Below are 27,942 nucleotides of genomic sequence, written 5' to 3' on the forward strand. Positions count from 1 at the left end.
AGAGGGCCCATGCAGCCAAAGTGATCCACTAATGTTTTGTTCAGCTTAATTGAGCATTGTCCCTTCAACTCAGCCTCACATCTTCTTCTTGCATCTAATAGCGGCGGCTCACTAAATGTCTAATTACCTGAAGTTACACTGGAAAAATTAGTAAACTTTATGATGGTATAGGAGACAATCAAAAAGTGCAAACGTGTAGCTCCAGTAAAATTTGAAAACTAAAATTGACTTGGATGTGTTAGATTTTTCAGAATTTGTGGTTTAAACTAAGAACACAAACTCAAATGCAGTCACAAACGAACAAAAAACCCTCCAGCATATCTTTTCTTTTTACTTCACCTGCAGAGTGCATCTGCGCGACAAACTCGTCGCAGCTCCAGACAGTTAGGCTTCTCCTTATCTGTGTAAGAGCAATCAGGAACTATCGTCTGCCTGCGTCTCTCGGCACAGCCTTCAGACTGGCAGGGACAGAAGATCAGCCGTTGGCTTAACTCTGGAGGCACGCGGTCCATGAAGGCCCTCAGAGTCTTGTGGCAGCGCTTCCTGTTGCAGCTCTCTCCTTTATTGGTGTCACTCCGGCTGCAGGTAGTGATGTAGCTGCTGCGGTGCCTCTTGCAGAGGGAGTTTAGGTTGCAAGCCTTAGTTGCGTTAAGGCAAGGGTTGCAATCCTTCTCTCCTTCAGGACACTGGAAGGGCTTGGGGGTCAGTGTGTGCATTCCTAAAAGTAAAGACATGGAACAAAGAAGACAAGTGAGAACAAAATTAGTGTAGAAGAAAAGAAAGCTAAAGGAGAACATGCTGCATTACCATTAAAACTAACAGAAGTCAACACTTAAATTATACCACTGTGTGTAATGAGTGTGACAAGACAATATCCCCAGTTCTAGCTTGAACTTCTGATACAACTTCTGATCCATGAGCACATAAATTTTTCAGCTGAGTCTGGGACAAACAGACCAGTCAATGTTCCTCCAACTTGTTATTGTCAAATTCTCTTGAGTTTGTGTGAACTGTAGCCTCAGTTCCCTGTAGCTGACAAAAGTTGCAGAAATATCTGTTGCTTGCCATTTGGGTGCCCTAAAAACAGACAAAAGTAGGACTCATCTTTAAATCCTTCAAACAAGGCCTATTCTTGAAAATAGCAATTTTGTTAGAATAAGATTTGATTTACTTTTAGGAGTAGTTTTATTACACTGTACTTTATACTCAACTGCAAGCAAAAAGAAAAGGCGTGAAATACAGACACACCAAGTTAAAGTAAGACTTATTTATTACGCACATGCTTTGCTACTTTAAGGCAATTTAACACCTGCTGAGCCTGCTGTGCAATTTAACACTGGAAGAAATTTATGATGTTCTAAACTGCATTTTTATATTTACATTGCGACAATAAGTCTTTGTCTCGTAGGTTGTTTGGTTTTTGTTTTGTTTGTTTAAATGAAAGAAAAAAACTGATTTGGAAAAGTGACATAATGACATAAATTTTAAATATTAAATCAGACGTTTGGTAAGTTACTCAGTACTTCAGTACTAATTTATTTCATTAACTGAAATAAATGAACAAATAAAAACTTTTTTACTCTTACTTGGGTAATTTTTTAGATGGGTGCTTCTTAGTTTTTGCTCATACTTCAGTACAATGTTGGATACCTTACCCTCCCTAAAGAAGATTAATTAGGAGGAGCCTATTGATAAAAAACCAAAAATTTGCAAAACCTGCAGAACTTTTTCCACATTCAGTCAAATAATGATTTCAGATAACAGATTGTACTGCTGTTCGAAGTAAGTCATTCTTGAAGCAGGACAGGTGTAGCAGACTGAACATGGGGTCATTTCTCATGTCTTTGTTGCTGTAGTATTTCTAATTTTCAAGCATTTCATCTATTCAGAGCAATATTTATGTTTTTTTAAATGCTGATAGAATGTAAGTTTTCTTTTTCATCAATATCTGAAAAATAATTTAAATCACTCATGCTGGAGATTCTTCTTTTTCTGAAGCAAATTTGTTATGTAGTTCCTATATCTATTAATATGGCTCACTCATTTTTAGTTAAATATGTTACGATTAATTGTAGTGAACAAGCGTGATTCTTTTAGTTCATGTTGCAATATTTAAGCGAGCGCAGCCTGTGCCCTACCTCACGGTTCACGTTCTGACTTATCAACATTGACTTCACCTCGTTTCATGAATCCCCAGCAGAGAGACTTCAATATCATCTTTACCTCTGATATTTCAAACAGCTGTAAGCCAGCAGATGGATGCCTCCAGCCAGGCCCATCTACTCCACCTAAATCGATCCAGGCTGTTACAGACCTTGAGTCAAATATAAATAAATTAAGATATGATTTCAGATTACATGTTGATGAATTATTCATTAACCGTTGACAGCTGATGTGATTACCATAATACCAGGTGATTATCAAGTTGTCATATTGTTACGAATAATATTTAAATTTATCTTTCAATGTTTTGACTTAATGGAGCAAACGAGAAACGTTGTCTCATTATTCATTCGTTTTCCTTGGATATGTTTCCACCAACATATCCAAGACCTTGGATATGTTGGTGGAAAAAAAATAACACTGCGTCGCACAATCCTGTAACGTCTGCCCGGGATCCGCTAAGGTCAGGGAGACCATGTTGTTGCAGAAACAGTGTCTTGTTCATCAGTTCCATCCAGTTGCACATTTTTTATTTTTGAGTGACAAAAACAACCTGAAATTACCCACCCAGCTATAGGTCATAGTTAAGAAAAACAATGTCATGTTATTAAACTTGTTTGAATGTTCTCAGATGCTGTACCATTTTGGTAATAAGAGAAAAAAAACTTTTCTCATGAAATATACTTGTAATAAAGCAACTTTATGTTCACTGGTGGCACCCCTCTCTTGCATTCAGGCTATATTAGAGAAGTTAACCTTCTTTCCCCTGTAGATAATGATATTTCAGAGGTCGTGGCGGCACGGTGACACTCTGAGAGATTCATCTCTTATTCAACAGAACCAATCTCCCTCCATGTCTATCAGACAGCCTGAAGCAGGAAGAGGACAATCTTTTTTTTTTAAAGGGGTTGTGGAAGATGCACAGGATTGTTTCCCCATGTTGCGTTGCACGTTATCAATCCTTGAAATTGGGGGAGAGAGCACATAAAGCCCCAAAAGGGGGACAAAAATAAATAAGCAAAATTAATGATTTTGTGGTTTCAGGGAAACAAAACTCGCAGCCCCATAAGACTAATAAAATTCCAGAAGATCATCCTAGAGGGAAGGAAGCACATTTAAATGACCTTCCCTTTCAGTGTTGCTATTAGTAAGATGTCTTAAGATTGATTTAGTAAGAACTCTGATAAATGGATGGGTGCTAAGTGTTTTAATGTGAGCTTCTTTGTTCAAATGTTACGTTTTATTTGACTCATTTTTAGATTACAGTATCCTCATGTAGAAGGCTGTTTGTCCCAACACTATCAGACAGTAAGTGTAAACTCAACATATTCTGAGTATTATTTAAGTGTCTTTTACTTTTGTGACATTTGAACAGATTTCAAACACAATGGACTTCGTTTATGAAAACTGGACTAGATTCACTTGTGATCTATGGAGCTGTGGAAATAGTGGCCAATCCCAGCATGTGGAAAGTGAGACTTGATAAGTTTACTGTCTGAAAACAAACAATCTTCATGTAAATTCAACATCCTGCAGTGAAAGAGCAAAAAGGGTGACACTCTCACAAATATTTTAGAGCACAAAACCTAAAATGAGGTTTTTCCTCGCAAATACATTTTCTACAAATGTTGCAGAAAATATGGGTAATGCTGAAGGAGGTTGTGTTTCTGTCATTACGTCTCAGAGCACCAAAGGAAATCTGACTATGCAACACAATATTGTGCAGAACTGCACAGGCATAAAATATATTACCGTTTGTAGGCCACGTTCCACCAGCTGATCCAAAGCAGGCCAATCTCCCTTTCAGTACTCCAGAGTAGTGATTCACTACGGCCTGTTATGACTTTCATTTCTCAAAGCATAATAAAGTTTTACATTCTGACATAACTACATAATTAGATGTCTTTGAAATCAAGAGCCAGATATTGCTTTCCATACAAAAATGCTGAATCCAGAAGAATCCTCATCTTCCTGAGTGTAATTATGAAAAAGACATTAACAACACTGGCTGCTTCAATCATTTTACATGCTGGTCCAGATCTTGTGACATTTTATGTTCTGCTTAGCAGGTCAGCAGTTAATCACAGACACAGCTCAGATTCATAAAAGTAACATTATTGTAAGAATTAGTTTGCCCTACAATAAAAATATCTAAAGTTATTGGCTACCAAACATAGTTTTTGCACTAATATGGACCAATAATTCTCCAACACTGAATTATATTTTTGCTGGTTCAAGCTGACATAAATTTATACAAACAATCTGAGACTTGGCCTGGAGTTTTTTATTTAAACATATGGCACATTCATAACTAAACCCATTCATTCCCAGATTTGTAATAAATGGATATCCAGTCACAGTTTTAATATGGAGATATGGCTCACTGCCGTGGCTTTTTGGAACAGTAGGAGTTAAGTGTTGTTAAGTTAATTGTCAAATGTGTCTCAAAAGAGTTTTATATTGCTTACTATATTCAGTCAAGGTAAAGTATTGCTCCTATATTTTGCATTATGTAAGAAAATATGGTGACTAATGATGCTAAAATGTAGGTTTTATTTGCAGCTTCCAATTTGGCCCTAAATTTAATGACTATTGCACTAAATAAGTAACTTTCACTGCGTTTAATCATCACCAGTTTGATATCTAGAAACAACTGATGCAATCAAGTCTGAAGTGCTTTTTTTCCAGCTTGAGATATTCTATCTGTAGCAACACAAAAACAGCAGCTAAGGAGGGTTTTGATGTCTCCCGGTGCCAGCATTTAACCAAAAACCTCTACTGACAACCCTACACTAATTTTTCTGCCCATATGCATGTTTTATAAAGATGGACCCTTGCAGGAGAATTAATCAGTCATTTCAGACGGGAACAAATTGGTTCTTACCCTGTTACACCAACAGCTGAAAAAAAGAACTAATTTTAACCACAGTCTACAATGAGGCCGAAGCGCGGCCCAAGTTTTACTTAAGTGGGCCGACCTCAAGCAGGGCCAGAGGAGAGCAATACGGTCCAGCTGGTGGAAACGTTCACAGGGCGACTGTCCAGTAGTTCAGGCTGCATTACATTGATGGATTGCAGCTTCTAAATCTCCCCTGGCCATCTGCAGCTATAATGTGGGCCACTGGGGGGGTCTGAGATGAAAAGAAAATAGGAGAAGGATGAGCTCCTACAATTTATCTGACCAGGCTGAGCAGAGCCTGCAATGGAGGCTGCGGCAATGGATGGGTTTTTACTACCTTTGATTGGGAAGCAAAGATGGAATCTGGTGCTGGAACCAAAAGGATGTCCTAGCGGGCATAAGACATAAAGCCCACTTGATAGCTCTAATGTTGTTACACTCTAATAGGAAAGCATGCAAGTGCAGGAGGCGAAGAGGTAGAGTTGAGAGGGGAAACATTTAGTATTGTGTTACAGAGTTATAATTGATTTTCCAAGTGCATCACAATACAGATTTTCAGAAAACACGTTGTGCAGTAATGTTCGGAGAAAGCAGCTGATAAGCTGGTGAGATGAGACGTTTAAAAATGGAAAAAGCTTTAAGAGCAGAGTGAAGACTTGTGGCGGTTGATTACTGTAGCTGGTCATGATCGAAGGATGAAGTGAGAGGATACAAACAGATTAAATGGCCACTCACACAGACAAGCTGGGGAGCTTTCAATTAATGGAGCCTAGTTCAGGAAAAAAATGCACAGTGCCCAAAATAATTAACGCAGCTCATCAGCGGTGCAATCAACTGCTCTCAGCATAACAATATACCCATCTACAAACATAGCAGTTGCACAGAACAAGTAAGTAAAGCTGACAAAGTGAAAGGCTAGAAAATTGGAAGGATATGCTAATTGAATATTGGATGTGGGATCAATATATACCAAAAGTCATGTAAATATTAGGACAGTCTGGTTACCAAAGTTGTCAAAATATACTAAAGACTTAAAAGTCAAAGTCCTTCAAATGCAAAAAACACTATCAAAGTGATTAGTTTTCTTCTATTGTCTCTTCTAGCATTCTCCCCCAATGTTAACACTTAATGGTGAAATATGATCTTTTTTTTTTCTTTTATTAAACATGACAAATGAGAACCAGTTCATGTTGGAGCTGACGATATATTTCAAAATGTTTAGGTGGTGAACTTGAAACTCCCATGAACATTTTATCCATAATAAACATAGTAACTCTTTGTGGATCATAAATCAGAGTTCTCTAGTGGTGATGTAATGGTGCTACTGATTTTGACAAACAATGGAAGAGAAGTCAAGACAATGAGGTGAGAAAGAAAGAAGTGGTTAGTCAGACAGCCGGATGGTGAGAAGCAGGCCGTGTTCTGGTGAAGAAGAAGGGCATAGTCAAAATGAAACTGAGCAAAATGAAAAAAGAGCTTGTAAGAACAGAAAAAAGCTGATAAAATGGGGCATGCACTTTGTATTAGGATTTGGATACTTTAATTCCTTAAGAGTAAGGGATCTTCTTTCTTAAGTAATTGCTCTCTGTCAGCCTAATTTGAATTCAGCATTTCATATATCATCCCGTACTCGAGGGACGTTACACTGCAGAAAGGATGGGGGAGTTTGAGGGTATGTGGGGCTTGGGGGTCTAGAGGTTCATGCTAGGTTAGGAGTATAAGGTTGACTCCTGGTATGTTCTCGGTAATTAGGAAAGGTGCCAAAGTTTGAATTTAATACAGCCCAGGGTGAGCGTGCGAGAGCTTGTTAGGAAAGTCTTTAGTCTGGACCCCGAGGAGTGTGTCAAGCATTTCCGTGTCAAAGGCCTCATCAGTCATTAGCGCTATATTCTGTCGCAGTAGGGATTTCCAGAGGGGAGGAAAAGGAGCCGCACTGAATCTACGAAATCATCTCTTTAAGCTTTACCGAGCGGGTTATGTGAGTGGATTTCATAAAAGGCAGGGCAGTGGAGTTCAGAGAAACGCAGGGTTTCTCAGAGATCAGCTACATTTTACAACTGAATATGAAATAAATGCAGCAAATCGAAGCAGTTTGAGATCGAGAGGCTGCAAGAAGTCATGGACATTATGCAATGTAGCAAAGCTAAATATTTTTACATGGAGAACTCCTTAGATAACACTGGGCTTCCAGAGAAGCTGTGAGTCACAACAAACACAGGTATATATTCTGAAATGTTTATAAAAATTTCAAATTTACCCGTGTAGCACCCTCGTTGACACTCTTTATTCAGCTCTCTCAACACTGATGATGATACAAAAAGCTTTGAAACTGCTTAACAAGATGTGTATTCAAAGGTTTGCCTGTGCAATATTGCTTTAATGATCAGCTCTACTGTTCATTATCAGCATTCAAGTCAACTGAAACAACACATTCTGTTCTCTGACGCTGACTTTCTCTGTAAAATGCTGACTACTGCAAGGGGAGTAGAAGCAAGTCTCATTACAAATCCACTGAGGGACAAGCTAAGGCTTTACTAAGAGTGAACTGATTAGGAAATGCACACAGGATAATGAAGCATATTAGCAAAAGCAATATGAACACACATGGGGACAGCTGCAGGCATACACAAAACTAATCTTGCACAAATCCATGCAAAGCTACTCTTGCACCCCAAAGCGATTGGAAACCTTAATGTACATATGCTAATAAAAAAAACCCTGCTAGTGTTTGCCTAAGTAACAAGAATTGTTATGACAATGGCGTGAAAATGTCAAACATTTGCAGCAGCATACTTAGCAGAGCTGGTGCACCGTTCCATCTCCGCAGCTGTACTACAAGCAGCTTTCTAGATTTAATTGGATGGCGGACATACACTGCTGAGAGGTGAGGGGCTTAGAGTGGAGAGGTGGAGGGTCTAACTAAAGGATGTTAAACCTAATTCCAGGAGGAAACCCTGCATGGAGGATTTTCTGCTGCCCTTTGCTCTCGATAAGTTAATCAGCTCAGCACTGAGTCAAGAAAACAGAACACACTACAAAATACCATGTTGCAATTATTATAAATAATATCTCTGCATCTTTTGTAGAAAAATGCCACTTATTTAAGCTTTGATAAAGGTTAATTTTTGATTACGATTCATCCCCACTTTTCACTGTATTTCCTTGTTTCCTGAGTCCAACAAAGACTTTGTTGATATCATTGAACAATACAACTAATCTGGAGAAATCTACTCTCACACTCAGAAATTTTGCCAACTTCTTTAAGGATTTTTTATTAAAAAAATTAGACAACCATGCAACATTTCTAGAAGTATTTCTGTTGATTTAAGTGGGGCTTGAAACCATAGTCAGTTTGTTTATGCACAGAACTTCATGCTCCAGTAAACTCATGCATTACTAGTGAGTGTGAAATCTACTTGAAGGACAGAAGGAAAGAAAAAAGAAAAGAACAAAAATATGCTTTTGGTTTTAAATTTGCTATTATTTCAAGGAGAAGTTTATGAGATATCTCTTCCCACTGCTATCCTTATACCCTCCACCCACTAAAGTCCGACACCTAAAACAGTTGTCTGCAAACTTTACAGCATAAAGAGCCATCTCTGCTCTCAGGCCAGCCAAATAAAAACTTGCTTAGAAATGTGCATGTCACTAAAAATTTTAGAAGTTTAGATATCATTTACAACAATGTTGCCATGTGTGTTCATCCCTGTGTGTCGATTGTTTTTTTTTGTTTTGTTTTTTACCATCAACCTGCCAGGGAATTACAGATGAAAATTAGCCCTTGTGGCTAAATTTAGCACATTTACATGATTGTTTAAAAATATTCATATTGATTAATATGCACTGTACCTCATGAAATAAATTCAAATTCGAATTAGATCAATATCTACTCTCTATTTTTATTATTTTAATTACATTTTTTTTTTAAATTAGCTAAAGACGATGGATCTTTTTTTTCCGTAGGATGGAAAATTATGTTGAATATGCATGTAGGTGCCAGCTTAATGAAAAATAAAACATAATATTGATACTTTCAGAGTCATTCTATGCAATGCAATATTTGCAATGCAAATATTGAAAGACAAAGAATCTGCATTTGTTATTCTATCTATATTTAAAGACATTTAGATATTTCTTTTGTAAATTTTAGTCAAATTGATTAGGAGAAATTGTGGACGGTCCAAACAGCCTGAGACACAGGTTGCAGACCCCTCACCTAAAGGTATCTGTTGCCATTTAATTCAAGAAGCATATAAGCTGATTCATCATGAACTGTGATCAGTTTCTTTCTTGAAAGCACAAGCAGCTTCAATAAGCCTATGCAGTACAAACCGATGAATCAATAATCAGGCACAGAGATGTCTGTAAAGAGGTGTAATGAGATCTCATGATATCAAAATGTCACCAAATGAAGTGAAGTCTGTCTCATGAAATACTGTGACATTCAGATATGAAGATGAATGCTTTAGACTTGGTATTCTGCATTTTGTTCCTTCTCTTATTTTGAAGTATGAAAGAAGTAGTTCTTGACTGACTATCGAAAATACAGAGACAGACAAAATATTAAGCTTTTGAGAATATTAAAACCTAACAAACCTGATAAGCTAAAATAGTGTGGGCTGGAATATTTAAGATTATAATGTTGATAATATATGATGTCCAATAATGTGCAACTTTCATTAGAGCTCTCCTTTTTTTTCTTGAAAGCTCAAGATTGTTTGTCATTTAGTGTTGTGAGATTTCGCCCTTAATCAGTATCCATGTCACACAACATGTTGTTCAGTGAAGGAAGATCAGCGGCTTAATTCCAAATGTGAAAAGATAAAAATTCATCCAGCTGGATGAAATATCAGTTTCTTTGAGTCTATTATTTTTAAGGAAAGATAAAGCAATTACTTTTTTCTTGTTTCTGCCCTTGTTGAAAGGATCCTAATTGTGTTGTTGTTTTTACAAATAAAGGTTTTGAACCAAGTTGCAGATTCAAGCTGTTCTTTTTGTCACTGTTTCACACAGATGAACACACATCCTTCCTCTTTGTTACTCCACCAAGTGAGATTTAAAAAAATGGGCACGACTGAAGGAGTGTGGGGTTATATATATCAGATACCGCCACTGCTTTCTGTTGCTCTGTTTGCTTTGTTTTAGATCTGTTAGGATTACCTGACAACATGGTTCATTAGAACACATTAAATTACCATTACAATGTTTTTTGTGCAAGCAAATGTATTTTAATTGAGACAGTATCTACAAATCAGGATAGTTGCAAATGAGCTCCTAACACAAATATATCAGTTGTAAAATGCAGGAAGCTATTTCTTGTTCTCCTCCCCCTTCATCATAGAAAGCGAGAGGTTCACCACCAGGTATGAAAAAAACACTGGGGCAGGGCTAAGAAAGACAAAGTAAACAATTACATTTTATTTGGCCTAGGTCTTCATGTGATTGCCAAAGATTGAAGGGGAAACTTGGCTCTGACAGCGTTTTGTAGCTTGTTCTATGTGTTTAGGGTTCATTCAAAAGTAATAACACTACTACTACTATTACAATCAGTAGTAGTAGTGATACTACTGCTACCTCTAATAATAACAATAATGATGATAAAGTATCAATCAGGGCAGCAGCCAAGCAAATGAAATAGCTTACTGGAAAGATCAGTTTAAGAGCAAAACACACTGTGAGTGGATTGTTAAACAAAAAGCCAGAATTTGCCTTTCACTCTTTTGCAGCGTTATGTGATTGGCTCCCGGTCTAAAGTGTGGTTTATTGCATTAGTGTCCAGAAGCACAGAAACAAAACAGGGGCAAAGTTGTCTTTGTCGTTATTAATATTAATAACTCCAAGTTCAGTTTGTGTATCCTGACAAGGTGGTAAATATTGGGAGTTTTGCCAAAATACAACATTTTAGAAAAGTCTGCTAAAAGCAACATAGTGGGTTTCTAGGTAGAGGACATTCAGGTCACCTAATGTCCAGAGGTGGGCACAAACTAGGTGTCAATAAGAACTGTAAACAGGGCCTACACAAAGTTCAGAGTTTAAGCTTGATTTGTTGGCTTTAGTAAACATTCAGCCAAACTAACCACTTTAAGCAGATTCTTAAGTGAATTTTTAAAGTATATATTTTTTCAAGTCAGACATACTTTTTCTCTGAACATTATAGCTCTGATAGAGAAATTGTTCGCGCAGCAAGTCTTATATATTTGAGCCAGAATATGGTGCATGATGGATGGTAAAAGTAACAAGCAGTGCTGAGGATCATGATTATTTTCAGAACTCAAATCTACTTATATTCCTTTTTGAAGTTTCTGCCACCATTATGTGGCACACCAGCACAGCCATCAGACACCTGACATGCAAATCCACTGCTATTTACATTAAACACTAAGCACACAAACAGAGTGGAGGACTTAATTTTGTGACATGTGTGAAACTGAAGTGGGTGACGGTGCCCAACGCTCGCCTTGATATTAATGCTGTAATTACTATCATGTCTTGGATCGAATGTGCAGTCATGTCTGGGCTGAGCGGACCCATCATAAGTCTATCTGCTTGTCTATCATTTTTAGCAGAGGTAGGAGCTGATGTGGCAGACTTACAGGCCCTGAATGGATAAATAGTTGATACTCAGAAAAAAAATCCAACAAGCCAGTGGCAGTTTCTGATATGGGTGACATGGGCAACCGCGCAAGCGGGCAATCTGTCAGGCAGCGCTACGAAGGCATGAAAGAGTCCCACTCTATTGTCATCTCATTTGGGGAATAATTAGAAAAAGGCTCACATTTTTTACTAAGACCATCCAGAATGTAAAGATGAAACTTAGCTGAGCATTGACCAGCTGAAACACTGCTGATGGAGGAGAACAAAGCCTCAAAGAAGAGCATTTTATCTATGTGTTAATACCAGAAAGTTTTGAATCATTGAAACAACTGAATATAAACGCTGTCCTCATTCAATATGACAGATCCCACAAGGATCACTGTGTTCCTTCCTTTTAAATATGGACTACTCGAAACTCGCAACTGCATTTCGAGGAAAACAAAACCAAGTGGCTTTGGCTGCTTTATAGTATTAATAGGAGAAACAATGTGTCTATATGTTTCATTTGCTTCCAAATTAGAGAGAGTGCACATTACATTATATAATTTATTTTCTTTTCTGCTCAACCTGCTGAACCCTATTTTCTTTTTCAGACAAAATCTTAGAGAGCAGAGATTACTTTTCAATTTTCTCCTGCTCTCTGAAAGAACACTTTCCACTGGCCTCCTCAACCAACGAGATATCACATATTCCCCTGCTTCCCATACAGTAACGTTTTCAAACATGAATATGAATGTTTCCCAGTGCCATGGCAAACGTAGTAAGAACTGCGTGTGTAATTACTTAGTTTGTTTGCCCGTGGTTTACTCTCAGTGCCACAATCAATTATGCTGCCCTCAAAAATGGTAAATAACGAGCAAAGCTTGAGGCTAAAAAGATTTTTGGAAAGTGAATTCAATACTTCACCTCCGAGAGAACGGGAGAAACAGCTGAAGTAAAATGGATACAGTAATGAGTCCCCTGTTGTATCTTGTTATGTCTAGATACATCCTACTGCATTACTTCTTTTTGCCCTGGCACACACATTTTTGCTCCTACATTACAAACTTTATCATAACAAACTGCACTTACAACACATTTGACTTTTTTATTTCGAGTGCTGAAAATCTCAACAAAGATGTAATACACTCTTTTAATGGTAGGCTACATCATCTTCTTTCAAAACTAATGACACTAACATGATCCGCTTTATTTGTTCACATTTTTATAGTCAATTTTTCAAATTATGCTTTTTTTTCTCCCAAAATGATTGCGGTTCTTTATGAGATTTCAGAAAATATGCAATAAGCAGTGCTACATTTGGCAGTAGAGAAGAAGAAATACACTGTAGTTGGCGTTTGTGGATTGATTTGGAAAACAACAACAACAAACAAATGGAGCACCCAGTGGAAATTTCTGTGAGAACATGACGAAGGCAAATAATCTTGTGCAGTTGAACTCAAGGTTTAGATATCTCCAATCACATCCATTATATAGCCCTGTAGTGCACTACCCATTGTAGCTGTGGTTTAAAAATGTGGGTAGGTGCATTGATTTGTTACATCCTGGCAATGGTAACCAACAGATTAAATAGCAGGCTATAACTCTGAGCTGTTTAATTAGTAAAGCAAAGAAGAAATCACAGTAGAAGCAAAATCAATGGTTGGGAAAAATGCAGTGTGGTGAACACAGAACTGACTGTGCGGTATAAATATCACAACCAACAACCAGGGTATATCAAAGGACAGATGAAGCAATAAGCCCCTTTGTAAACCTGCTTTTTGACGACAGCTCCTTCCAAAGCTCTCTTGAACTTTCAAATGCTTTGTCAGGTTGCAACTCCAATGCATTTTATTGGGATGGCAGGCCAACTCAAAGTATGGATATATAGTAGAAGGACACATTGTTTTCCACATTTTTTTGTCATTAGAAATCTGAAAGCCAACTTGAATCAAAAGTATATACAGCCCATTTTTTTCTACTAAAGAGAAATATCCCAAGCAGAATGACTGTGCCACCATTATGTTTATCTGTGGAGATGGATGTTCAGAATGACCTGCACTGTTAGTTTTCCTCCACACATTGCATTTTGCATCTGGGCCAGAAAATGTACTTACTATCTGATGTGATCCTGGCACCTTATTCCCAATGCATGCTCTATACTGTGTGTGTCTTGTGGCAAACTGTAAGCGGGAGTTTGTATGGCTTGCCGCTAAGCTTGGCTTTCTCTTTGCTTTTTTCCATATAGACTTGTTTTGTCAAAAGATACTTATCCCTTGAGTTGTGGATCTCTGAGAGCTCTCCACAGTCACCATGGCCCCCTTTAGTTGCTTCTCTGATTGTCTCAGGTTCTCAGGATGGTTATAAATGAAATTTATAAAAGACATTTCTTCAAAGGTCTGCAGTTGTTTCATTTTCCAGTGACACATGAACAGTGCTCAATTAAATGATCAATGCTTGAGAAATGACTTTTAACTTGTCAATAAATTTATCCCTGACCTTGGTCTTCATGGTCTTCTGTTTGTTCACTAATGTATCCTAACAAAACATCTGAATGATTATCAAGATAAAGTTACATACAGCCCCACAGTGGCACATTATCTTACTTAAGGATATTGAATTCATGAGAGCTTAACTAAACGAATGCAACACCTTTCAGATTTATATTAGTAAACAAAGTTGAGAACAATATTTAAGCCAAAAAAACCCCACACCAGTTCAGAAAATATAATCAATACTGTGAAAAGCAGAAAACTGCTTTTAAATTAACTAGATAGCAGGTTTAGAAGAAAGTCTCTACATTTTGCTCCTTGTAATAAGCTCTTTTACACTCTCTTTTGAAAGTGTGAACGGGCAGGATGAGCTCAATGCTGATCTCAGTTTAGATCAAAGGAGGGATACCTGAAGAGATGGAAGCCAAGCCAAACATGTCGGGTTGCCGGTTGGGGGCTACAGGTTCATACGGAGATGAGTCTTCCATATCTCCACCTGAAACAACAAATGAATAATATTTATTACCACTGAAGAAACCCAAATCACTCTAACACTGAGAGAAAGTAACTTGGATCATGGAAACTAAAGACAGAAAACAGATGTGGTCACATTCGCAACAAACAACATTCATAGTCTTGCACAGATGAGCCAAACAAATTTATGCACTGCATTTGAAGAAGACATAAGGTGCTAATAACCTGTTCCACTAAGTTCAGTCAAGGTCTTACATCCTGATCAAATGATTTCCTTCTGGGTGAATCAGTCTGTTCCTGTTGTGGTCTGAATCAAGAGAACGATTGGTAAACTAAAGCACAAGCAATGGATCTTCCATGCTAACAATGTGTTGTAGGAGCAGTTTGTAAAGAAAAAAAAATCAAATTAGCACTCAACTGACTGTGTGTCTCCCATGCGCCCGCTCCTCAGTGGGCTCTAATCCCACATTTAAAATTCATAGCCATTCTGTGTGATTGAGACAAACCCTCCAGTGTGTAATAGCTTTGCATTCTGATCCTAACAGGAACACAGTGCAGGTGTTGTGAGGGTGGCTCTGAGGCCCCCTGCTAGAGATGAGAAAATTTGAAATCTCCTGGTAGGAGACTACACTTCCCGAACAACAAATCAGTAGATGTAATCAGAGCATAAGGTACAATTTATCAAAATAATGCCCAGAAATGTTGATAGTGAAGATAAAAGCCAATGAAAAAATTCTACAGTCTTTGCTTAGATTTTCCTGTTGAAGATACGTTTTTCTTTTCTTATTGCATGGTGTGGGATAATTTATGTGCCTTTTTTTGCACGCATGCCACATATGGGTCATTCCTGTTAACGACTGAAAAGGGAGTGAAATATTATCACAAGACACATTTAGAAAAAAAACTTCAGTAAAGATATATCTCTTAAAAAATAGAATCAAGGCAGCTCTTTACGTAAAGCTTTACAGCTCAAAAAATAAAGCAGGAGACAGGAGTCAAAAAAGGACAGGATAAGAGCATCAGAAAAACTGACTCTCACAGGTGGAGGAGACCTCAAAAGCTGAAGCCGCACTGGCTCAACTCCAAACGCAGCTATGAGCCCAAAGGTTCTGTCTCCTGGCTTAGCGGCCGCAGGAAAACATGAACCGCCAGCAACATGATGCCAGCAGAAATCTGGATGCTGGCCAAAGGGTCAGGAGAGAGGCACCATGAAAAGTCCGGCTTCATGTGAGCAGTGAGCAGACAGCAGGTCACAAAAAAGACACCGGAGAAAAGTAAAACAGAAAAATTCCCTTTTATTGAGTTAATAATTTGAGGTTTGACGAGGAGAGTGTTAATAAGAGAAACATTCAAAAGATCCATTGTTGCTCTGGAGGAGCTGCAGAGATCCATAGCTTCAGATGCAGAATCTGTTGACAGAGAGAATGCTGTCATTCATTCAACAAATTTGGCCTTCAAGGAATCCTGTCAAGAAGAAAGTAATTGTTGAAAGACAGCCAGTTTGTGGTTTGCCACAAATGGACACTGGAAATATTGAAGGATGTGTTCAAATCAGATGAAGCTTGAAATTAAAAATATCTTTATGGTTACTGATAGGTATTTTTCCTTTCAAACCTACATAAAAGAAAGAACCACAGACAACGTATATGAATTTCATATCAAGCTTTTGCAAAACGAGAAGGCTCTGCCAACTTCTCCTTCGAGCCGTTCACAGAGCGTTCTGATCTGCTTTCACATGAGCTCCTGTTTTTATTGTCAAAGAAGAACAGGCAAGGGGGCAGTCAGGAAAAACAACAGAGGTCGTAAAGCTTCTAACCCAAACATCTAACAACCCAGTTCCAGATGTGATATCTGATCAAAGGTCTGAGCCCGGTTCAAATCTCAGTCAGTACTGTCAATAAAACAAAATACGACTGTTCACAGGTAGTTACTAAATTAGGAGGTGTTCTTGCAAAAGGTTTTAAGGTCTGAGAAACTCAGTGTTAACTATTTCTCGTAAAGTTGAACAGACAGTAGTGACCTCCATACACACATAAGGAAGAGAACACTTTAAACAGAAAATCACAATGATCTATAGGCTGAATGTGAACTAAAGTAAGAATAAAGTGATAATACCAAAAAATCTCTAACAGTTACAAGTGGCAATAATAGCATCATCCTCAGGTCAGAGGGAATGGGATGATGGATGGATGTAAATACTGGGCAACCATGGAAGAAAACTTCAGAGAGGCTACAAAATACTTGAGTCTGGGGGCGATGTTCACTTTGCAGCAGGATAATGACCCTAATAAACAGCCATATCTACAATGGATCAAAGCATGTTCCAGTGCGGGGATGGCGCAGTCCAAGTAATTTTATGATAATTTTTTAGCTGCCTGTCTGTTTATGCTGTGAATTTTGCAAGGTAAGTCACAATACAGAAACATGTAAACCAGACAGCGCTTTGAATTCATTCAGACAATAATTCATTCTTTAAGAGTTTTAATAAGTTATGTGAGGGTAAATCTTCATGCTTTACTTTTTATTTATTTTTCAATACTGTGACAAGGTCAACATTTCTTCTATCTTTTAATCAAAATAAGTGTTTTTTTCTCTAATAACACACCAGCATACCTAAAACTGTTATGATGTATAAATGTCTGTTTTGGAAGATAATCTTGTGATCGACAGTGAGATGGAAAGCTCTTTTATTTCCAGAAAAATTCAATTAAATCTAAAAATGTAACTCTTTGTTTTTTCACCAAATATAAATTAGTCTGCTTGTTTGCAAACAGTTCTGTTTAGTTCTGGTTTTGAATCATTTCCTCTGCAGCACATTGATAAGTCAATCAGCAATATGTTGGTGTTACAGTAATTTGATTTTGGATCCAGGATGAAATTGCTTCTTCAAAGTTTGTGGAGGCAATAACACAAATCAGTGCCTTACTGATGGTTAAAAATTACACCAATAATAACATTTTCAATCTAAAAATAAGAGATTTAGTTCACCTCTTTGAAGCATATGAATGTGCATTAGAGTCAAGGCAAGTTATTGAATCCCCATGTTTTCTCAAACTGTGGTGATACTTTGATGGACATCAAGTAGCCTGGGATGTGTAAACATTAGTCGGTTGTTACAAAGAACCCAAAGTGTAACAAGAAAATACCTCCCTCATCATTGTACCATCAGAATCATCATAAAACCATGGATCTTTATGTCCATGTGGTTGACACCAAATTCCAACATTACCAGTTGATTACTGGAGTTAAGGTTGAAACTAATTGAACCAGGAAATGCATTTCCAAATTATCGTCCAATTTTGGTGGCGTTGTGAGATATGTAGCTTGATTTGAGTTACAGGCCAAATCAAACAGTTTTCAGAAGAACTGTTGTCTTTCTTTCATCTTGCACCATAAAAGAAAGTATTCTCTGATATCAGAAAGACAGGTCTGACCACAAACTGCCATTTGAAGGATATTTTCTTCTTTTTTGGCTTATCTCAGTTTCTCAGATGCCCAGTTTGTAATTTAGCAATGATTCTACACATTATCTAGATGTCTTGAAGGATTGCATTTTTGCAAATGTGTTGATTAATTTGCTGTTTTGGGGGTTTTTGTACCAAGCAATTGAAAAGACATACCTAAAACTGTCGCTGGCTTTTGCATACTGGATGTGATTTTATTTTTTTTTCAATGAAATTACTGAAATAACTGGTAATGTGTCAATTTACTTGACATGCACTTGTTTTAGATTTTTCAACTTAGTTTAAACTTTTCTTTTATTCATTCTCTGTCTCTTTAATTACTTTCTTTTTCCTCCCTTTGTTTCTTTATTCCTTTCTTTCTCTCTCTTTCTTTTTCCCTTTCTTTCTTTCTTTCTTTCTTTCTTTCTGTCAGTAAACATGCTGATGTCTGCAGAATAATTCATTTGAAAGCTCTTTATGCTTCCATGCCTTTGCTTTTCCGTTGTGTCCCATACAAATCAACATGCTGGTCTTCGTATTTCTATCACAAGAGCGGCTGCAGGACTTTGGTTGCTCGGTATGTCTAATTGCACCAATTGCTTTGAAACCTTTCAGCTCAAGACTACCACTTATTCAGCAAATAGCCCCCTCAAACTTTGTTCCATTACTGTTTTCTGCAGGGCCCATCAAGGCTGCCCACTTCAGAAAACAAACAAATGATTCAAAGAAAAAAAACAAACAAATGTTTTTGTTTTTGTTTTTTTCTGAGAGAACCATTTTCTCTTTGCAGAGCAACATGGAAGGAAGGATTCCTATATTTTGCCAAAAAGCCCGCTGTCTTGCTGTGATGGTACTTACCATTTTGCACAGGCAGTTACTCACTCTGTGGCGATGCCAGCTGAGATTTGAGTGGTGAGAGTCATAAAATGCAATATGTTGAACTTTAGAGTTTGCAATTTGATTTAACAGTAACAATGTGAACCTTTAAGAGTAGCTGTGGTTAAGGATTCGTTTTAAAGGCTTACACGCAACTGTGCCATAGGTCGCGCTGAATCACAGAACTACAAAACCCACTTTCAATCGCTAATGCCCAGAGGACATGAAAAACGACACCACAGGGAGGCTTGTTGTTTGACAGTCTTCCTGGACCCAATTATGGATTTATTACGTCACAGAAAATTCTTTCCAGCTGTTCAGTGATAAGATGTTTTAAGCTGCAGGGCAACAACTTATCATTGTAATTAAGCCTCCATTTGACTTTGTCGGCTTCGGCAGCACTCAGAGTGTACCGCCTTTCGGCAGAAGAGTAACGCTTTGCAAGTGTAAATATATGCACAGTTTTTGAAATTATTACACTTCCTTCGCATTGTCAGGAAGGATAAACTTTTGAGCTGTGGAAAATCCACTCATAAGGTTTTGTGACATTGTTGGTTGATTGTTTCTGAATGAAAGCCAAAATTACTTTCACAGACTGTCATTCAACCTTTTATTTTTAAATGTGACCTCCTGGTTGTCCTTGAGTTTCACATTGATTCTATCCTTTTTTCCACCCAGCACTTTGAAGAAAAAATAACTCCTGAAACTGCTCATGCATATTACATTATAGGCCCTATTCACATGATAAAAATACATTATACAGGGTGGGTCATAAGTTTCCATACATATGAGAATGTAAAATGTATATTTCTTTTATATTTCAGATACCCAAGAAGATGAGTTTGACAAAAGAGCAAAGAATTGAAATTATACTGATGGTTTCCTCATTTCTTTATCCTAACCTTTAGCAGTCGCATGGTTGCACGAAACTTTAACAGAAAACATGGAACGAGCATCACACACGACACTGTGGCAAAACTTATTTGCAAGTTTCAGAAAACTGTAAATGTTGCAGATCAATCATGAAGTGGTCCAGGATGTGCAGCGATTACACAGTCACACAAAAATAAAAACGGTTGTCCAATATAAAATGTTTATTTTTTCTATGTATTGAAACTCATGGCCCACTCTGTATTTACACCACTTCTATTATATTAGCAGTGAAAACTTTGCATCAGTCCAGGCTTAGCTCTAGATCCTCTGCTAGTTCTATGGGTTGATGCAAAGACTCCACAGTTAACAAAATCAGTTGATCAAGCTGGAGCTCTGTGGAGCCGTTTACGTTTTAGACCATATCTAAAAACAGATTTAATTGAAATGTGACTGAAAGGAAGCTAGACTATGAAAATTTAAAGTTTTGATTTGCATCAGAATAGACAAGTTGCTGGTTAGTCTCAGTTTTGAGATCACACAAACGGAAGGTCCTGACCAAAGAGAGCCTCTAACAGAGTTGGCTTCACATCGCTCCTTTCCTCTCAACTTAAAAATGTATCCATGTTGGTTAATGTGAGTTGATCTTTTAACATCCATAGACTTGTCATACAGAGGATTTTTCTGGGATTCTAGTCATGCTTGAGCAATATCTTTCAAATGCATTTTCCCATGTTCAACACAAAGAAAATAAATATTATCTTAGTTAAGCATCAATACTGAGAAATTGTCTAAAAGTCTGCCAGACTTTTTTCTAATTTGCAGAGAAGCATTAATGTTGCACTGATGAGTCCTTACGTATGCGCAATCACAGATAAGGCGTTTAAATTTCAATTCTGTTTTGCTAATTGACTTTCAACAGAAAGGTTTTTCACTCAGTCCATGTGGTTCACAATGTTAAGCTTTGCTAATACTGATCTATTACAGCAATAAGGTGGTACAGAAAGGTTAAATATACATACTTGCTGTGCAATTAATTATTGGTAAGTCACGCCAGGAAAAGCATGAATTATGTTTTGCATTGTATCCTTGTCTAACTGTAATACTATGCTACTCGATATCTTTGCAGACTGGGTAGCTTTTTCATGCCATTTGAAATGTTTTATTGTAACTGCCCTGAATTAGGTTGTTACATAAGATATTTTTCAAAACTAAACAGTTTTAAAGGATGTTGAATCTGATTCTAATGCAACAACAGTAGGATCATATAGGGATCGGACTTTGCCTTGTTAATATGGTCTTATAGTTGAAACATTTGCGTTCTGTTGCATTTGATCAATTGACTCTCTCTACAATGATGGAAGGTCAGTTGGTATTAAGCTTTGATCTAGAAGCCTGTAGTCAGTTTTTCAGGTAGATTAGTGACAATGGTGACTTCGAGATTCTGAGATTATAAGGAATCCAGTGATGCTAAATATATCATGATTAATAACATGGAAAGAGCTAAAATAGCATTCAAATATTGTGATAATGACGCTAATGCTGATGTACTGCTACTAACAAATGTGTGTCTATGCTTTAAAGCACTGTGGTACCACCTGCACACTGGTAACTACTGCTGGTATTGACTCAAAGTTTGTGCACTGAGCTGTTCACCTCTTTTGAATGTAAGGTGAATATTCTCTCGCCTTCCTTTCTTTTCTTTTTGTGTAGTCTGATTTCCCTTTCTTGTTCTCGCTGTCTGATTGTAACTCATCTATCATTATTTTTGATGTAAAATTCAAACATTCACCCACTTGAATCAAGCAAGTGGAATTTGATTATGACATGAGTTTTTTGGGGGGTTTTTTTAAACAATGAACATAGAGAAAATGCCTTTTTATTCTAGGGTTTTAAAGAACCCCTCTCAGCAATATCTATTTATCCACTATGACTTCTGCTTACCCAGGGTTGGGTCACAGAAACAGAAGCCTAAGCAAAGAGGTCTAGATTCTCCTCTCCCTAGTCACTTGAGCTAACTCCTTCAATATGTCCTGAATAAAAAAACCTTTCACCCCTCCAGTCTGACACAGCAGGTAAAGCCAGAGCAGTTTACTGAACTTTAGTCAGCTTCATCAGAATCATGTATGTTTCTTGTATGGATGTGAAGATGACAGCAGGGTGTCGCACCTCGGAGTGTAGACCGACAAATCTAGTTAGCAGGTTTAGGAACTTTAATTGAAAGTGAGAAGCATATCTTCTGGCGACATACTCCATCAATGCATACTGTTGTGACATTAAGTCATTAAGCCTTAGTTAATTTAGACTTAACCTCTAGAAGATGAGATGAAACTGAATAATTAGTCTCTAAGCAACACCACTGATTTGGTAAGACCTCACCAGGTGGCAATTTCTGCGCTTTGCTCAGTGACAGGTTTTGATGTTAGAAGTGGCAGGCACAGCACACCACTTTGAAGCCTTTTTCTAATTGTGTGTTGCATGACGGCAGAGCAGACCTGGGCCAAGCAAAGCAATGCACAAAGTCCAGTGCAGCATACCGTACACTGTGCTGTCCTGTGCCATGTGCCTAAGACAAGATAATCTTTTACTTCAGCGCAGTGCTCTCTGACGGTGTCTCAGGACATCAAATTGAAGAAATTATGCAAGCAATATCTAACCACTTTTCAGAAGCCAGTTTTTGTTGTAGATTTCTATGGGCAGTTTGTCATATTGTTCTTTATTTAGTCTCGAGTAAACAAAGAAGAGGTCTTTGTTTAGGTTAAGCAGCAGAGCATATTTAAACTTTACCATAACATTCTGAATGGTTATTTTATTCTCTCCCACACAATCCACACCAAATGCTTTGTTTAGGAGACTGCTGAAAAAAAAACTATTCATCTGTGTGGTCTTCAAGCAACCAGCTCTGCCAACCAGGATGTGACTTTGAGATGTAGGTCCTTCTCCTCACTAGTAATGCCGGTGTTGGATATTGGTTTTACTACCTTTATAAGGCATTGTTCCTTTTCATTTAAAAGGAATTTAAGTTAGGGTTTTTCATACCCATTGTTTGTTTTCAGGATGCTTCTCAAGTGTCTGGGTGGACAGAATTAAGTCCTCACAGAACTTGATGTGGTCCAATATCTTTTCAGTTTGTTTGTTTATGTCAGAGCATTTAAAAACTTCCCTCATATGGTCCAGTTGAAGCATCCCTGGAGTGCCATAATGTTGTCTGTCCTCCTTCCAGGTCTTAGCAGTATGGATTTGTGTGGTTTTTCTCTTGAAAAGTCTCTGCTTTGTGTGCCGGAGATACACCATACTGTGGTCAGACGACTCCATAGGAGGAAGGGATGAAGCAGAATATACACCCTTCACACTGCCATAACAAGTCCAGTGTCCTATTTTTCCTTGTATAGCAGTTTACATATTGTATATAATATCTCTCTAGAATAATGCTGCCCACAGTGGCATCATGTTGGAGTAGCTCTCATTAGACCTGATTGAATGTTTTGTAGACTTTTGTTCATTGCTTGAAGTGATGCTTTTTAAAAGAAATATGGGTTTTTATTTGGGTTGAATTGCTTTATAGATAAAAGAAAAAATGTATCCTTTGAGAAACTGGTAACCACGTGTATTAATTTAAGAACTGGTGTCTTAGAGATCAGATTGGGTCTAAAAAGTCCTCCCGTCACGGCCGGGCTTAGCCCATAGACACTGTGTCTGAGCCTGATCCAACCCAACTATTCTCTCTAATTAGAGGCCTGATCTTGAAGTAAACCTGACATATTATTTTAAACTGCGACCAGTTTAAAATACTTCCAGACCTCTGACTTTACACTCTGCTGGGTCATTAGTGTAACTTCTCCCATTTTAAGCTTTTGTTTAACAACTTTCAGCTTAATTGTGTCACTTGTAATCGCAGGGTGAGTCAAGTGCAAACCTTATGGGATGTGTGATTGATAGGAGTGGAGCAGGGCAGGACTAGTGGCATTAGTTGTGCAGTGTGCAACGCTTGTTACAGTCTAATTAACCTCTGAACTTTACTTTATCAACAGGATAAACTACCCACTCCTCTATTTGAACAATAATAAGTACATTAACACAATTTTATGTCTGTGCTGTGTTTATTGTAGCTTGATGCCGACCATCAAGCATATGATTTTGGCCTGATATGACTGCAATTTTGTGTCAGATCGGGTTCAGTACGCGCTTGGGTTATAAAGAAAATCTAAACTCTACTGTCATGCGATCGATTTTCCTTGTGTTGGTCAGGATTATGACACAGAGAATTTGTATCATCTGCAAAACGACTAGTAAAGATGACATTACTGTAATCAAACCTACAAAAGCATACACCAGTGTTTCAATGTCCTGTTTTGACATAAATTTATTTATTCTACGGTTGCCTTTAAAAGGATTGTAGCTAAATAGAACAGCTTTAATTTCTGTCTTGGTTCTTAACACAGCACAGTAAAAGTACATGAGCACATCCTCTCTAGTAGGCAAACAACTTGTGGCTAATGTCACATCTGTATTGTGATGGTTCAGCATGATTACATCCTTTGTACTGACGCATCTCCACTTTTTTCTGTGTTTGTTTTAACAAAACAAAGATGACGATGCGTGACACCACAAATGTATTTTTTATTTATCTATTTATTTATTTTGAAATTGGGCGCAACCAAACAGAGACGAGGGCATAAATCCAGGTAACGGCTCAGCTTTTGAAGTGTTATTGACATTTTAAACTCAATTTCAAACCCTACATATAGAATATTGGATTAGCTCAAAATAGTATTTCAAGTCACAACTCCACTCCTCCATGGCATGATGGGCAAACACAGCAAGAAATGAGTTTTGAAATTTCCAGCCTTTACCTTTGGCTGTATGTAAATACTAAGATTCACACATTTGCTTTAACTAAGTTAGGTGCATATTTGGTGTCATGTAAAAACGTCCAGTTGTTGTGTAAAGCCAGTGGCTGTACATTTACTCTTAAAGGGACAGAGCTAATAGAGAATACAAATTAACAACTATTTCACCAGTAGTTTATAAATAACTGCTTTATGTTTACTATAGGAATGATTAGAAATGCTTACACAAGTACATCTCAATAAATAAGATCACCTTTATTCCTTTTAATAACTCACTTCAATTACAGTACATAAATGTCATATAAAATAATAGATTTCAAAATAGATTTCATTCAACTTTGATGTTTATGGCTTGCAGCTAAATAGAACCCAATTCCAGTTTGTCTGATTGTATAAGATCAGTAAAAAACTGAGTTTTAATACAAAAATGTTATGTTATGCTCACATTGTGACCTAAGGATTAATTGGAAAAACTATTGACTTGACACATGTCCAGCAGATTTCCTCCATAAGGTTCAAGTAAGACTATCTCCAAGCATAATAACAAAAAGTTAAATGAAAGAAAAGAAGTGAGGGACAAAGTCATCAGTTGAAAACTTTCATTCATTGTAACACATAAAGATCAAAATTAACAGAAAGATATATTACTGTGTACAATGAATATGTTTTTTTACTTTAAAATTGTTATTGAAATAAGTAACTTCCCTGTGATTTTTTAATTTGTTGAGATGTGTCAGTAGATTAACTATTTATTATGCAAGACAAATGGATCCTCTCCAGTTTGCATTTGAAATTACCTCATACAGAAACTTTTACACAGTGCTGAGAGAGTTTCCAGGGAGCAAGACAGAAAGAAAGACAGAAAGACCACCAGCCCCAGTAGTTGTCATTCTGCATTCATTCAGCCCCCTATGCACTTTTCTGCCAGGAGTGAGGCTTAATGCCCACATCATGACGGTATTCAGCGAGCAAAATAGCCCGTCACTTCTTCTCACCTCTGATAGAGTGCCTGAGAACTCACTCTACTCTAAAAGGCTAATCTAAAACCCCCACTAGTCGGCCCTCATTTCAGCTGCACTGTCACACACTGCACCAGCTGCGTTTTGAATGGGTGCCTTCCTGAGCAGTTCACCTTACATTATAGGAAATCATTAGACAGATTTACGTGGACAAACAGCACGGGGCTTTGTCATAATATTTCGTCGATCCTTTTCACATTTTGGGGATGAAGAATGAAAGGTGTAGCAGCAGGTATGAAAAGGACATAGAGGGGAACGGTCTGAATGATCCTATTGATCACGTCCAGAGGCTATCGGCATGTCCCTTCTCCATATGATGATATATTCACCTAGTGTGTACCAGATGGGATGCAGGGACAGGGGAAAAACACGGAGGACATATTCAGCATGCAGGAGCCTGTTCCCCCTACTGAGCTTGTGTGCCCTAACATGCAGGGCAGGCTGGAAAATGTTCTGCTCATGACAGTGGATGGCTAAGGTAATGACCAGTGACTGCTACCATTGCTCATAGTAATGATGGTTTCACCCTGGAATACGACACACTTTTGCAACCCCATCTCACCTTTTTTCTGTAATTTTCTCCAAAGATTTCTTAAAATCTTTTCATTCTTATGTTCTTTGCTTTTATTTGCATCTCTCTTTCATATCTACCCTTTTTTATTTAACAACCCCCATCTTTCACTTTCTTGTTGCTTTTCTTCACTGTCTCATTTACACACTTTCCCTTCCTAATAACGTTCAAAACGTTTTATCCATTTTATGTAACTTACTTCAGCATAGCGGGCCATCAACATCTTTACTGTGCTGATGTCAACAAAAAAAGACTGCTTTATTCTAAGGGATTTATACAAGCACAAAAGGGGTTTTCCTTTTTATTTCAACAGTCAAAGTTTGCCCAGTTAATTAAGCTGCTCTGAAAGGTCCTCCATGCAAGATATTCAAATCCTGCTTAGAGACCCAGGTTCTTATTTCTGACCAGGAGCTATAAAATATAACATATGTTGGAGGTGGGGAGCTTATTGTCTAAATGACCAATTCCATTGCAAACCTATAAGACTATATTCACATGAGACCTGAAGCACAATTGAAAATGAAATACAGCCACCAATATAATATCCCTCAAAAAGCCAATATTTCTCACTTATTAATTACTTCTTGGCTTGAAGCTGCTATATAGACCCCACTGCCTCACACCAGCCAGAAAGCAGAAATCACCCATTATCCATCAAGACTGGATGCAGCGCCACATTGAATTCAGCTGACACTTTGTGTTAGAAAACACAATTAGCAGGTCATCAACAGTAATGATTTAAAGACCGCCAATAATGGCCTCTTTAGTGAATATTTTAAACCAAATGGACAGCTGCCTCCGTGGAAACAATAGTGATCAAGAACACTAATCATTCTTTTTACTGACATGCTCAAACATAATTTATTTCTGGACAGAATAAAATGTAGTTGTCGCAGTTGTTCCATAAGAAGAACACTCTCTGCCGAGCAATCAGCTGGGCAATCTAGCTGATCACCTAGATAATATTGCCTAAGTGCCAAATTGCCAAAAAGTCCACTTTTAAGTGAGGTGTAAGCTAAGGGTCAAAACGAATGCACGTTTGATGACGTGCTAAAATCACAGGACCATCGAGTGGCCTGGCATGGAAGCTACAGCTGACTCAAGGTGTGTTGGCAGTGTCATCTAAACGTGGAGCTTTTTCCCAATCAGCATATGCAGTTTCCAAGCAGAGGTTTCATATAAATATAGCCTAAGGCTGACCTGCAAAAACTATGGTTGCAACAAAATGAATATTACTGGCAAATGATACTGATGTGTCCTGAGGTGAGATAAGTGCCACACAGTTAAAATAAAATTGTAGACCATGTAATGCTGATTTAATGCAGTGTGTTATTTTATGCAAACATGATTGATTTAATTAAGTCACAGAAAGGACTTAGTATTAGCAAATGCCTATTCTCGAATGACCCTAAATCAATATCAAGAATGAAAAACCTGAATCTGGACCTTCCTTGTGTCAAATTTGCTAATGAAAATATCTGAAACTCTGCATGTTGGACCTGAAATATCTTGTTTGCTAATAAAGTATGAATGTCATTTGAAGCTCTAGAGCCTTTCCACCATAGCAACTCACACTAAATGTGGCTAGAGCTGACTTTTAAGGCTCTAAGCAGTCTACAAATTACTTTTAAATATGTGTGACATTTCCAGTTATCAGACTGAGAGAGCAGTGAGAATTATATGTCATGCAGTTTACTTAACAAAAAGGTTTA

General features: G+C 37.6%; 1 protein-coding gene across 2 annotated transcripts in view; it reads right to left on the minus strand.

Moving 5' to 3' along the window:
• Positions 1-27,942, minus strand: part of LOC114154929 (GDNF family receptor alpha-2-like) — a 96,271-nt gene that overhangs the window by 62,051 nt on the left and 6,278 nt on the right. For both annotated transcript variants that reach the window (XM_028034430.1, XM_028034428.1), the window contains exons 3-4: positions 14,537-14,623; positions 340-718 (exon numbers count right to left, since the gene is read on the minus strand). In XM_028034430.1, coding sequence (XP_027890231.1) covers positions 340-718; positions 14,537-14,623 — 466 coding nt within the window. The remainder of the gene's footprint in view (positions 1-339; positions 719-14,536; positions 14,624-27,942) is intronic.

Source organism: Xiphophorus couchianus, chromosome 12, assembly GCF_001444195.1.
Source record: "Xiphophorus couchianus chromosome 12, X_couchianus-1.0, whole genome shotgun sequence".
Classification (NCBI taxonomy): Eukaryota; Metazoa; Chordata; class Actinopteri; order Cyprinodontiformes; family Poeciliidae; genus Xiphophorus; species Xiphophorus couchianus.